The 15,647-nt window shown below is 37.8% G+C and overlaps 1 protein-coding gene across 1 annotated transcript in view; it reads left to right on the top strand.

Moving 5' to 3' along the window:
• Nucleotides 1-15,647, top strand: part of DRD2 (dopamine receptor D2) — a 684,149-nt gene that overhangs the window by 602,925 nt on the left and 65,577 nt on the right. The window contains exons 4-5 of the mRNA XM_063943186.1: nucleotides 1,191-1,327; nucleotides 11,878-12,059. Of these exons, the coding sequence (XP_063799256.1) occupies nucleotides 1,191-1,327; nucleotides 11,878-12,059 (319 nt within the window). The remainder of the gene's footprint in view (nucleotides 1-1,190; nucleotides 1,328-11,877; nucleotides 12,060-15,647) is intronic.

The following is a 15,647-nucleotide window of genomic DNA, read 5'->3' as shown; positions in this document are numbered from 1 at the left end:
TAGATGTCAAACTTACCAGTCTATAGTTACCAAGATGAGTTTTAATTCCCTTTTTAAATATTGGGCCCTCTGCTATACGCCAGTTATTCGGTATCATTCCTGATGTAATTGACTCACTGAAAATCATATATAGAGTTCTCGATAGCTCTGAGTTAAGTTCCATAAGTACCCTGGGGTGAAGTCCATCAGGCCCAGGAGATTTATTTATTTTAATTTTACTTAGTCTCTCCCAGACTACTTCCTCGTTTAACCAAGTATTTAGCAACGGTTCATTATTATAGTTTATGTTGTGCTGTACTTTCGTCAACTGGTCCTCTCGTGAAAACTGATGAAAATAATTTATTCAGTAACTCTGCTTTTTCCCTATCATCATTATTCAAGACATCCAACTCGCCCTTTAATGGTCCAATATTCTCCTTTTTTAACCTTTTACCATTTATATACTTAAAAATCTTTTGGGGGTTTGTTTTAGTCTACTTTGTGATTTGTTTTTAATTTTCTATTTTAGCTGCTCTAATTTTTTTTTGCATTTTTTGTTACATTCCTTGTAGAACTGGAAAGATTCCGCCTTCCTGTCAGACTTAAATGCTTTCAAAGCACGCCTCTTTTTAGCCATTTGTTCATTGACCTTCTTATTAAGCCACATCTGTTTGAATTGAATCTGTTTGATTGTCAATCACTGAGAGTCTGCTGCAGTTCTTCACCCTAGGATCCTTTCACACACAAGCAGAATGGGTCCTGTGCATGTGCAAAGTACCAATAATTGGTACTTTGCGCATCACAATGCAGCTCTGTCCACATTTTAATAACCCCCAGTATAATGTTTTAAGTTACAGATTACTCACAGCCCCGGACTCTAGTCTTAATTCTGAACATTACACAGGATTTCATGTCTGCTAAACTTTCATTGCTGCAAATACAAACTGCCTTGCTTTGGACTGCACAGCTCCTTGTCACAGATTCTTGCAAATTAATTGAAGTTTTTCTCAGCATTACTACAGACCAGTTAGTTATTGTTTTATTGCATTATTTCATGCTGATAGTGTCCTGTTCATAAATAAAACAACAGTATAACCTTTTCAACACTACTGTTGTTCTGATATATTTATGACAACTCTGGTATTCATTTCATGTACAGTATATTGCAGTTTGGGTTTGACCAGGTTCATAACAATGTCTTATTGTTTCAGGTATACAGCAGTAGCAATGCCAATGTTATACAACACACGCTACAGTTCCAAGCGTAGAGTGACTGTCATGATTGCTGTAGTCTGGGTCCTGTCCTTTGCAATCTCTTGTCCCCTACTGTTTGGACTCAACAATACCGGTACGTATTATAATTTAAAATTGATTTTTATATTATGACATCTGACAATGGTTTGCAAATGGAGAAAAAATCCAAGGACAAGAGTTAAAATGTCATAGTAACAAAATGTAAATAAAAAAAAAATGTCTTTCCTGGTGCAGAGGACAGATTCGTTTTTAGAAAATGATTTCATTGTCAAACCCAACATAAATGTTTCAATTCTATAGAAAGATATGTTTTACTAATCCAGGCTATGGACAAGGCATTTTGGAAGGGTGTGGTATATTTTGTCAACATTCACAATGTCACATGAGAATGTTGACATGGCTGTAATGTTGATATTAACCATATTGATAGTCATCAAGTAAATGTTGAAATGTTGATAATGTGCTTTTAGGCTTATTTTATACCTAACCATTACCCTAATTCTAATGCTAACCATAGCCCAAATGGAAATGTTGATATTATGACATTGTCATCAGTTCCTATGTTGACATTCAGCCAATGTTGACATTTGTAGGTGTAAACATTGATGATGTTAAAATTTTAACCCTGATCCACATCATCAATGTCGACCTTCTGCTGTTGACATTGAGAATGTCCACATTTTGAATGTTGAATTTCTGACTGCATACCATATTGTTGCTACGGGGTCTGAGTCTGAGTCAGGCACAAAGTGGATTTTTCTGCATGAAGCCTAGAAATTCTGAGTTACTACCTTATATTTTTGTAACAATCTGTTTAGGTAATGTGTCAATCCTTGCATTTGGCCACTCACTGTTTTTAAGCCAACTACTGCAATCATCATCATTAGTTTCAGCACTTGCACCAATCCCTTTTCTAGGTTCAAGAGATCTGCCAGATAAAGTCTTCCATTCTATGTATGCATGAATCAGAATTTCATGGAGCTGTAGCATGTAGCTCATGATACTCCCATGACACTCCTACAAAACAGATCTCTTGTGTGTAGCCACCCAAAAGGTGTGCTACTATACTGTATGTTACACTCATACTGTAAAAAAATGCTGTACATACTGCTTGTCTTTCAATTTGAGCATAGCTTAGACTTAAAAGTCTCTTATACTGTACTTGAAGATGTGAAGTTAATACATTGCCTGTGTTTAAACATAAAGTCAGGAGTAGCTAGGCATACTGGGGCCCATAGCAAAATTCCCATTTTATAAAAATAATTTTGCCACTTATCCATTATGATTTGAAATGATCTAATCGGACTGCTTATGTGATATACAGGAAAAAGTGAATGGGGGTTAGCATATACAGGATAAGTATCCCTTATCCAAAATGTTTGGGATCAGAAGTATTTTGGATATCAGATTTTTATGTATTTTGGAATAATTGCATACCATAATGAGATATCATGGCGATGGGACCTAAGTCTAAGCACATAATGCATTTATGTTTCATATACATCTTATACATACAGCCTGAAGGTCATTTTAGCCAATATTTTTAATAACTTTTTGCATTAAACAAAGTTTATATACATACACACAATTCATTTATGTTTCATATACACCTAATACACACAGCCTGAAGGTCATTTGTGTACATTGAGCCATCAGAGAACAAACGATTCACTATTTCAGTCTCACTTAAAAAATTCTGTATTTCGGAATATTCCATATTTCGGATTATTTGGGGATATGGGATACTCAACTTGTAGTAAGTTTTATATATGAAAAAATATATATATTAAAAAAAATATTTATATTCCCAAATCCCAATTTTGTATGATATAAAGAAGGCTATGATTCACTAATAAATTAGCCTAATAGTATGGCTCTTTCAGGAGATATCGGTAAGAGGGTAAACCTGTAGTAAATCAGTTTTTTATATGGATGGCTACAGCATGCACACGTATAAACAACACCTACACCTTCCTTGCATTAGATGTCAAGTCATTATATACAAACATTCCTCATTCACTAGGTATCCAGCACATAGCATCCAAATTATCTTGAGATTGTGACCTGAGTCAGAAACTAGATTCCTTTTTGTTGGCTACAATTTCCTTCATAATTTCTCACAATTCTTTTATTTTTTTGAACACATTTTATCTTCAAGTCATGGATATGGGCGCGGGGACCAGGTTAGCACCTAGCTATACCAACCTTTACATGAGCGAGTTTGAGTACCTCCATGTTTGGGAGGGGGGCAGGTTTCTTACTTCTAGGGTATTCTATGGCCGTCACATAGACAATCTTTTTATTATTTGGGATGGGGACCTTCTTTACACATCAAATTTTGTCTCTTCTCTCTATCACAATGTGTTTAATCTATCCTTTACCTACAGATGTGTCAATTCACATCTAGCCTCCCTGCATGTTAAACAGCCCTTCTAGTCACACCATGCCATAGTGTGACTCAGTAGCGACAAACATATTTACGTGCGACTATTTCCATTAAAATGTGTCTTATTTGCAAAAGAATGTGAGTAGGACTCACAAACAATTTAAGCTGATTAATATGATATGTGGCATGCCTATAATCTGTGTGTGACAGTGGCTGTATCTGCATATGAATGGTATGTTACAGTGTTTTCCTAGAATACACTGTTACATACCATTTCTTATGCAGTTACAGCCACAGGTGCACAGAGAATATAGAAATGCTGCATATCATTTTAATCAGCAGAGTCTGCTTCTGCATCTTAGTCATATAGCAATGTGAATAATATGCATTTTCAGCAAAAAAAGACATTCGACCCTAACGGAGTTGCACAGGACCTGTCTGCTCACTCATGGCAGGCATCTCCCAATGCATGGCATATTAAGGCAAAATGTATCAGGTCACATCTGTATCAGTATACTCAAGATTGCATGGGTTTTCTGTATGTGACCCTTGAAGCAATAGGTTCAAGTATACACAACCTCAAATTATATTAAACCTGTGAGTACACAATCATTTCTATACTTCAAAAATGCACACCACAAACTATTGAGTGAGAATATCCCTAAGGGTCAGTTGATGCGTCTTCACAGAAATGGTTCCCTTAAGGATGTTTTTCTCAAACAAGCCAATATAATGGTGGAATCATTCTGTCATAAAGGATATCCAGGACCCATTTTGAAGAGAGCCCTTTCTGAAGTCCTACTAATGGATAGATCAGGTCTCCATGAGACGAAAAACCTACTGAAACATTTGAACCTAAAAGATACATGGCTTTTGTTTGCAAATATAATAATGAACATGTGAAAATAAGATAAACTACTAAGTACAATTATAGAATTCTTAAACACGGTAAAATTTTGAGGGAGATACTTCCGATCAATATTAGCTCCAACCCATTTGAAAATTTCTAAGGTTACTCAACTAGCAAACTACGGGCCTTCAGCAAGACAAAAGTTACCTAAAAGGGGTTTTTAATGGTGGATTGACAATTAATAGGTCGACAGTCAATAGGTTGAGCCATTACAGTCAACATGCATTAGGTCGACAGGTACAAAACATCAAAATTGCCAAAAGGTTGACATGTTAAAGGTCGGCTGTACGTAAGGTAGACAGGCTCAAAGGGTCCACAGACATCTGGTCAACACAAGTTTTGTTCTCTTTTCATTTTTTGCAACTTATTCACAATTTTCCATCCACGTGGACTACAATTGGGAATAGTAATCTGTGCCAAACTCACTGGTAGTGGAGCGATGCACCTTGCCCAAAGTGTGGCGAGCAAAGTAAGCCTATGAAGGTACATGCTTCCACTAATTTGGCTTCCATTTGGTTAAACAAACAAAATGACAAAAAACCCTGTCTGCTATTTTTGTGTCAACCATTGCCATGTTAAACATTTTACCTTTTGAACTGTCTAACTTTACATGTCGACCTTTTGACCCTGTCGTCCTTATGCATGTTGCCCATATGGGTCGAGCTATTGACTGTAGATATCATTATAGACAATCTAATAAACCACACCCACCTAAAAGACCTGATGTATTTTACAGATGTGCAAGACTTGTTGCACTGTGTTTACACACATACACGTTGTGTTAGGCTATGGGAGGATAGATAGGTTCCCCATCCCCTTTCATTGTCTTTATATCAACCAGGTTGCTATTTTCTGTGTTTCCCCTATCCTTATCCCTACCTCTACTTTACTGCTACAATTTACTTATTTACTTATAGTTCCGATTGAACTTCTGTGATGCAATTCTGTAGATTATTATAAATACTGTATATATATATATATATATATATATATATATATACGTTAATCACTGGCAAATCTATCATCTATAATGGGTGCAAGGAGTATGGAGCACACATGCCCCTGGCTTTAGGGGGCCCACAAGCCATACACCCTTCACCCATTTAATGATTCTTGCCGCACCACTGGAAAATGGTTACATGGCCAATTTACGGTGATTTGCACATATGCAATAGAGATGTTACTAGGAATGCAGTATGGGCGCCATGTTCCCGGAGACCTACGCATGTGCAGTAGATTTAGGCGCAATGCTGCACCACCGAAGAGGAGGCAGCCCAATCAGTGCCTGCATACAGGCCCACTCCTCTCTTAAATATATATTGTTTGTAGTGATGAATTGATGCTGTTTATAATAACCTCACAACTGTAGCTCATTTATTAATACTTACCATCGAATTCCATTGTGAACATATGGGATAAGTGAAATCTCCACTTAAAACTCCTGGAGCATGAATTACCGAATCTTATTGCCTGATTGGAGTTATATAACATTGAAGCACAAATATTTAGGACTAGCTGTTCTACCCGTTCTTTACACTGATTTTCATGGTTGTAAATATAAATTAGTGAAAAAGATTTGGTAAATCTATAGAGATGTAGATTTGAGACATCTTAATGTAAGTAAATATTAATCCATGGTTCTTGGCGTTACCTGAGGAGCACCCGTAGCAGATACGGTAAAAAGCGACAGGACCATTTTTGTAGTTTATTCAACTCTACACACTGGATATGCAATCCAAATTTTGTTTCGATTATTTGTTTGGGGATTGTTGTTCACGCAACGCAAGCCACGCATCGGTAATGACATCATTATGTCAACCCCTTTTCATCCCCTTAGTGGAGGTTTATTAAAATTCAAATTACATTTTTTCCTATTTCCCACCTGAAGAATACCTATGTTAAATTTCAGCTTCCTAACATATCAGGGAGTAAGATAATTAGTGATAAGTGAGTGAGGGCTTTCACATTTTTGTTGTTTATTAAATTCTACACACTGAAGGTGCAAACCAAATTTTGATCTGATTGTCCATTTGGGCTTTATCATTCATACAACACATGCCACGCATCGGTTATGATGTCATTATATCAACCCCCTTTTCATCCCCTTAGGGGAGGTTTATTAAAATTCTAATTTTGTAGTTTTCCTATTTCCCACCTGCAGGACACCTTCTCTTACTTCCTAACTTATCTGGAAGTAAGAGAATTAGAGATGCGTCAGTGAGTGAGTGAATGAATGAATGAATGAATGAATGAATGAATGAATGAATGAGTGAGTGAGTGAGTGAGTGAGTGAGTGAGTAAGTGAGGGCTTTCGCATTTATATATATATATAGATCTATAGATCTATAGATAGTGACCAGATCCCATTTGAAGCTCTTAGATTAAGGACTGTACTATCACCTTTATTGAACTATCAACAAGAATATTAGACCAATGCAGAATGAAATGTGTGTAATTGACAGGCATTGTTGTGGCTGGTACTATAGTTGCCATGACATTTAACTATCTATCATACTCTGTGAATAAGATTATATGACAGTGGCTGGCTGTATAATGTTGAATTTATTATGTTTAGAATCCTCAGGCAGTGCCGTGACTACTTGTCACCATGAAGATAGACTGCTTGGATATTAAATCAGGATTATTTGCATGATTATATTTAACTGCAGCCAGTTAATGTGTCTTTAAAATTTAAAGGAGTACACCTGACCCTCAGTTACTATATAGTGCACAAGGAGAACGGATATTGCCTTCTCTTTTCTCCTCCAATAGAGCAGTCTAAGGACTCCATATAGCATAATTTGAGCTCTTTTACTATAATTGATTCTCTTAATGGTTATAAGACATATGTTTGGATTGTGCTGATATTTTATTAAATAAATATGGATAAATCAATGGGACCAAATGGATACTTCCAAGGATACTAAAAGAGTTCAAATGGGTGCTGGAAACACCATGAACAGAATTACTAAACCAGTCACTAACTACAGGAGTGATGTGAGTGGACTGGAAAATAGTGCAAGTAGTCCCACTGCACAAAAGTGAAAGCAAGGAAGTGGCAAGCAACTACCGACCAGTGAGCCTTACATCAGTCGTAAGGAAATTGATGGAAACACTATTAAATGTGACAATAGTGGAATAGCTGAAATCCAGTAATTTAGAGGATCCCAAACAGCATGGAATGGGGGGGGGGGGGATAGAGATCAAGGCAAACAAATCTTTATTATTATTATTATTATTATTACCAGTTATTTATATAGTGCACACATATTCCGCAGTGCTTTACATAGAATATTTTGCCCATTCACATCAGTCCCTGCCCCAGTGGAGCTTACAATCTACATTCCCTACCACATGTACAAACACACACATTCATGCTAGGGTTAATTTTGTAAGGGAGCCAATTAACCTACCAGTATATTTTTGGATTGTAGGAGGAAACCGGAGTACCCGGAGGAAACCCACGCAAGTACAGGGAGAATATACAAACTCCACACAGTTGGGGCCATGGTGGGAATCGAACCCATAACCTCGGTGCTGTGAGGCAGTAATGCTAACCATTACACCATCCGTACTGCCCCTAGAACTGAACACAGTATTCTAGATGAGGCCATACCAATGACCTATACAGTGGTATTATTACTTCTTCTTTCCTTTCAATCTTATTGACTTTTTTGACTGGTTTATTAAAACAGACTGCTTAATAATCAGGAAAGTGTGTATTTGGGTTCTAAAATGGTTGAGAGGATAGGAACATGGTTGCAGGATAGGAAACAGAGGGGTGTAGTAAATGGAGTGCAGTCACAGGAGGGAACAGTTACCAATGGTATGCCCCAGGTATCTGTACTTGGACCAGTGCTTTTTAATATCTTTGTTATGGACAATGCAAATGTTATCAAAGGGAAAATATGCCTTTTTACAGATAACACAAAAGTATGCAATATGGTAGACACACTAGGAGTGGTGTGGATCTACAGTAGGTAGACTAGAGGAATGGTCAAGAACATGGCAACTACAGTAAAATGGCAAGAAATGCAATATCAGGCACTTAGGTCTCAAAAACCTAAAGGCTAAATATAGTCAAAATGGCAATATAATGGAAACTACAGAGGAGGATAGGGATTTAGGAGTCACCATTTTCAGATGACCTAAAGACAGGTAAGCAATGTAACTAATTAATGAGGAAGATAAATCAGATGATTGATTGCATAGGGAGAGGAATCAGTAGCAGGAAAGAAGAAATAATAATTCCACTGTATAGGTCATTGGTATGGCCTCATCTAAAATACTGTGTTCAGTTCTAGAGGCCATATCTTTAGAAGGATATAAATACATTAGAGATTGTGCAAACACATGCAAAATAAAAGGTGCATGGCCTACATCACACAATGTACCAGGAAAGACTAGAATAACTTAATATGTATAGTTTGTAGCAGAGAAGGTAAAGGGAGGACATGATATAAACTTTCAAATACAATATATCAGGGTTTTATCAAGGTGCTGGAGGGAAGCATTCTTAAAATGAAGAGAATTAGGACACAAGGTCACATTCTTAAACTAGAATGAAGTACTGAAGGTTCAAAGGAAACTTAAGGAAAATGACCATACAGAAAGGGTAGTGTATAGATGGATAGCCCCCCATCAGAGGTGGTAGAGGCAAAGACAGTACAGCAATTTAAATATGCTTGAGACAGACATACTGTTACAATATCCTTACAAAGAACTAAGGGCATAATTCAGACCTGATCACTGTTGGGATAAATCACACAGCAGCTGATTATCGAATTACTGTGCAAGCATATGCACAGCAATGCACACGCATGAGCCCAAACAGCATCAGAATGGTGCAAAAACTTTGATCGCTAGGCATACGCAAGGTGATTGACTGGAAGGGGACATTTCTGGGTAGTAACTGCCCGTTTTCTGGGAGTGTCGGGAAAAATGCAGGCATTCCCAAGCGTTTTCTGGGAGGATGTGTGATATCAGCTCCGGCCCCGATCAGTCTGTTTGTATCGCACTGTAGGAGAAAGTCCTGGGCTACGCACAGACTGGAAAAATCATTTGATGGTGAGTGAGTTGCGAATGGATTTGCAGATATCCGCTGTCTTGCTTGTTTTCGTACGGCGCACGCATACATTCACACGATTGCATCGGTCGGGTTTTCACTCTCTATGGGCAGTTACTATCTGATCGCAGCCCTCTGAAAAAACACAGAGGAGCGATCAGGTCTGAATTAGGCCCTAAGTATCAAATAGGGCTGAAGTTACCAAAAGATAAAAAAGGAACAGACTTGATGGGCCAAGATGTTCTTATCTGCCATCAATTTCTATGTTTCTATGTAAATGTTATGGTTTTTAATAACTTAACTGTAATGTGCATAGATTTTTAAGTGATAAAGTTTGGTTTAAAGACCCATAGCGCTGCTCTCTTTTTCTTTTTTACCTATGCCTGTAGCATGCAGTACAGCATCTCCAGAAATGCTGGATATGCCCTCGGAGTGATGAAAATGGGGTCAGGTCTCAAGACCACACCCCATTTTGGGTACAAATGTGTGCGAGTGGTACTTATCAGTGCACTGGGTGTCAATGACCCCAGTGATGTCCCCTGTTTCCACTCTCCTCCATTCTCCAGGTCCGATTTCTAGGTGTCACCCTTAACCCAGCCCTTTATTTTTCCCCACAAATACAGTATTTAACACCTCCACAATATTTCTGGAGTCAGGCCTTTCCTATAAATGAAAGCTACTAGAATTCTCATTCATGCCTTCATCATTTCCCATCTCGATTACTGTAATTTGCTCCATTCTGGTCTTCCTACTGTAACTCCTGCCTCAACCCTCTTATGTCTATCCTCAACAATGCTGCCTGCCTCATTGTATAACTCTTCTGCTCCTCTCTGCCTCTTTTCCAGTCACTCTATTGACTCCTATTATCACAGGATTACATTCAAAATTTTCTCTCACTCACCTGCAAAGCGCTCAACCTCACTGCTCTGTCCTACATTTCCGACACATTCCCTTGAACACTCTCTAATGCTCTACTTGCTCTGTTTAATGACTGGTAATCACATCCATCACTTCCTACTCACTCATTTAGGAATTCTTCTGGGCTACTCATAACCTCTGGAATACAGTCCCTAGTTCCCTTTGTATGTCTATTAGACTTTCATCCAGCCTCCCAGTCTTAAAAGAATGGTCAAGAAGCCACAATCAGGGACTCTTTAACAAAGCTCCTATACAGGAGCAAAATGCATCAAAGACTAGGTACCTGTTATCAGGTTTGCCATTTGATTTGCTATTTGACTGTCTGGTTGTTGTCCATACATCTCACCAGCTACATGGGACACTCCAAGCATCTTGCTAGATTTCTTAGGAGATGCATCAGCTCACCATCTGCCTACACTGCCTATTTAATTACATCTGCCCGTACCAGGACTTCAGAGGAGTGGCACTTGCTGGATGGCTGAAAATAATAAAGGAGCTCAATCACAACACTGGAATAATAAACTGCTAAATAGACTCTGTAATATTTCTGGACTAGCATTTATGATTCACAATCTGGCTGCACTGTCTTATTTACTGTATACCATACAAAAACATTGGTAGTGATACATTTATATTTGTGGATAGAGCCAGATTTTTATCATGCTTATTGTATACTTATATCTATATAGATTCTTAACAAGTAGGCGGAACATTCTAACACAGTGGTTCTCAAACTCTGTCCTCAGATCCTTAGGACTCCAAATAGTTAATGTTTTCAAGGTCACCTGTGGATCTTTACATTTGTGACAATGGTGGTAATACACCTGTGCCTCTGCTAGGTGGTCTGGAAAATGCAAAGTGATAGGTTTCCTGAGGACCGGGGTTGAGAAATACTGCTCTAATACTGTATTTGTAGGGACATAGCCAGATATTTGGTAGAAATATTTGTAAGGGTGCCCCTTGAATGAAAACCTTGCAATATCTGACCTTCTTTTGCTTACTGAAACTTCCTCCTACGATCACTCCATGGTTGCTGTTCTAGTAACGAATAGGAATCTGCCTATGCTGTTAGTCAAACACTGGCTTCCTTTTTGATACTGACACTGCCAGATTTCAATAGCAAGCTTCAGTAATCAGGAGGTGGTGAGAAATTGATTGCATCCCAACTGATGCTGAAAGATATTTTTATAGAAGAGTTTCAGGCCTCATAGCAACATGACCTCCTTGCGGCACAGTAGTTTTTAACCTGCTTATACTCTAATAGTTTTTCTAGCTGTATTGCTTTAATAATTGCTGTATATTTGCCTCTTGAGTCTTGTATCAGAAAAATGTATAGAATTATTCTGTCCTGATCCTTTTTTCCAGCTTCCAATGAGTGCCTCATTGAAAACCCTGCATTTGTGATCTACTCCTCTGTTGTGTCCTTCTATGTCCCCTTTATTGTCACACTCCTGGTGTATGTCCAGATTTATATAGTTCTGCGTAAGCGGAGGAAGAGGGTAAACACCAAACGCAACAGCCGAGGATTGGATGCAGAGGGCCACAAGGTAAATGATTTTTCCAGTCCAGTTCAAGTACTGTAGTTGTCATAGAAAAATACTGCAACATCACATAACCACCTTTAAATACTAATTTATGACTTGAGGGTTTGCATGTAAAGGAAAAGTTAACTATAATTAAAGACTATACGGATCTCTACTTTCACAGAACCTAAGAGTTCAGTCATCATGAGTCAGACCTGAAATGGTAATCTGAACAGAATGGTCTGTGTTACTATGTGACCTACAGTATATCTTTCTTTACTTACACAAGTATGCTCATATGTATAGATACAAGGGTCAGTCGCAGAATCTGCTACCTGTGGTGCCAACTAAGTAAAGTTTATAGTAGTGACTGCACTAGTACTATTTAATACATGATAATATAAAATAGTGATGGACAGTAGACATTATTGTGCAGTGCTACAATAATGCTAATTAAAGAGACGAGTAGATAAAGGTGTTATGTAACAATTTTCTGAAAAATTAGTTTTTTTAATAGATGAAGGTGTTATGATCTAGAGATCATGGTAACAATTTTATTTTAAAATGATCTAGAGATCACGGTAACAATGTTATTTTAAAATGATCTTGAGATCACGGTAACAAATTTATTTTAAAAGTAAATAGCCCATTTACTGCTATAAAACTGCTATGTCCAATTCATAAATTCTAATAATTTATCTTTAAATAGCTCAGTTTCATCTAAATATAACATAACACTTTCGTCTACTTGCCTCTTCAATTGAGTTATGTGTAGTCTCTTCTAATTCACAAGAGTAAAATAATATAATTAAAATACAGACAGCAGGAGAATACAGATTATAGTGTCCAACAAATCACACTTCTTGTTAAAGGCTTATGTGAATTTACAGTCTTTTTGTCTCAGCATGCTATTCTAATTCTACAGTGTAGTGCAGACTGGTGAAATAAGTCTTGCTGTAGGGATTAGCATGCATGTTCTTATCTGTATGCTGTTATTATAATTTAGCAAAGCATGGAACTCTTTCAGACTCAGGCAATTTAAGGCAATTTCTCTATAATGAGGAGTGTGGGATGGTCCTCCTAGTGCCAAAGAAACCACTGTCCATGGTCCCTGGCTCATCTGCTTGCATGACTATGATGAACAGGAACTATAATGCATTAGATGGCTGATGGCAGAAACAGTACTGCTCACTATTAGCATATTAAAGCTAAGAGGTATATTTACTAAAAGAAGATTTTTATCGGTTAAAAATCAATGAATTTTATTATGGATTTTAAGGGTTTTTAAAACACATGTACTGTACTAGCAGATTACTTTTTTAATACTCATTTTTAAATGTATTAATTTGTATTAACCCCAGAAACACAAAATCGATTTAGGTCAATGGTCATCAATTTAAAATAGATAAACCAATGGAAATCTACTTTTAGTGAATATACCTCTAAGCATTTCCTTGGTAAAAATCCTGACTTACTCAGGGGCTGAAATGTCTATCCAATGTGTATCACAAGTCAGGTCCCAACTTCCTTGCTGGAGAATAGGTCTATCCAATGTGTTTCATGATTAAGGTCACAACTTCCTAGCTGGAGAATAGGTCTATCCAATGTGTTTCATGAGTAAGGTCCCAACTTCCTAGCTGGAGAATAGGTCTATTAAATGTGTTTCATCATTAATGTCTTGATATCCTCAGAGGAGGATACTATATATCTATTCAATCTATTTCATCAATAAAATCCCAACTTCCTTAAGGGATGATAGATCTACAGTGTATTTTGAGCTAATTACTTTAGCTTAATATCATACACTAAAAAAAAATATTATTTTGTACTCTTCTGTTTTAAGCACAATTATATCTACATTTATAACTACTTTATTTCATTGGTTATCTTTTATTTATAATAATAATATTAATAATAATAATTATTATTATTATTAATATTATTATTTTTATGATTCACCAAGTTGCAGTTTGTACTATACAAATGAATGTTTGACAAGCTCTTACTGCCATGGCTAGCCATTTAAATCTTAAAACCTCTAGAAGCAAATACATCTTAATAAATACCTGCTATCCACAATGTCTAGTTCCTATGAAGACTAAAGGTGGGTACACACTAGTTGATATATCTGCAGATCAATTGATCTGCAGATATATCTATGGACGGATCGGGCAGTGTGTTCAGCATACACACTGCCTGATCCGTCGGGGACTGACGTCATGAACTGGGCGGGCGTGTACACACGCCCGCCCAGTTCAGCTGTCAATCACCGCCGGCCGCCGCAGCATGTGTACGGGCGGTCGGCCGACCGCCCCGTACACACACAGCGACGCGCCAATATATCGGTAGATATTTTGGCCGTCGGCTGTGCTGCGCGGCCGACGCAATACGTCTGTGAGCGACGGAGTTCACAGACGTATCGGCCGTACACACAGGCCGACGCTCCTGCGATATATCGGCCGTTCAAGAGAACGGCCGATATATCGACCAGTGTGTACGGGCCTTAAGAGCACCATCCAAACCCTAGCATCTATATTTTCCTTCAATATCAAAACATCCTTTTGTTTCACTAACTCCATATCAAAATTACATTGTAATTTTGTATGCAGAGTGTATCCTGGTTGGTTTTAGTTCATGGTACCATTTAGACATAATGAGGGTCATTCCGAGTTGATCGCTAGCTGGCGTTGTTCGCTGCGTAGCGATCAGTGAAAAAAATGGCTAATCTGCACATGCGTATGCATCGCAATGCACACGTGCATCGTATGGGTGCGAAGTTCATTGTGGTTTTTCACTGGTTCTAGTGACGATTCCATTCGCACAGCCGATCGCAAGGAGATTGACAGAAAGAGGGCATTTATGGGTGTCAACTGACCGTTTTCTGGGAGTGTTTGGAAAAACGCAGGCGTGGCCAGGCGTTTGCTGGGCAAGTATCTGACATCATTACCGTGTCACTTGTCGCAGCAATCATCGCACAGGATAAGTAACTACAGGGCTGGTCTTGTTTTGCACAAAATGTGTTTGCAGTCGCTCTGTTACACAGGCATTCTTACTGCTGCAAAGCAAAAATACACTCCCCCATGGGCGGCGACTATGCGTTTGCATTGCTGCTAAAAACTGCTAGCGAGCGATCAACTCGGAATGTTCTTTGTAGTTTCTAAAATGGGAATATAGGTGTATTATAGTGGGAAATGAAAGGCAGGTACCTTTTTTGTGTCTATAAGAAGTTAATTAGTTTAGTTACTGTACATTTGTAGTATCAAGGCTGTAACCAGTCCAGTGCCTATTGTTCATGGGCAACACAAGCTGTCGGGGTTAGATACAGTAGACTGGAAAAACTTCCATTGCAATTGATTCAATAGTCGACCGGAAAAGATTCAATGATGAGAATGGAGAGCAGAAGAAAAAGTTATAGAAATTGATAAATCTACCATTTATACAAATATATTTATTGAGTTATCAATTAATATTTTAACCTCACATTATTAAAAGAAGTTTAACTGTGTTTGATTTAGGTGAAAATTTGTATCGAATCTTTGTTTTATTTTGTTATACAGATTCAGTTTAACATACAGTAGGTGCCATATACAGTATGAAAAAATAAACATGCAT

The sequence above is a fragment of the Pseudophryne corroboree genome, chromosome 10 (genome assembly GCF_028390025.1).
Source record: "Pseudophryne corroboree isolate aPseCor3 chromosome 10, aPseCor3.hap2, whole genome shotgun sequence".
Taxonomy (NCBI): Eukaryota; Metazoa; Chordata; class Amphibia; order Anura; family Myobatrachidae; genus Pseudophryne; species Pseudophryne corroboree.
The sequence above is the reverse complement of the archived record's forward strand: the minus strand, read 5'-3'. Positions and strand labels throughout refer to the sequence as shown.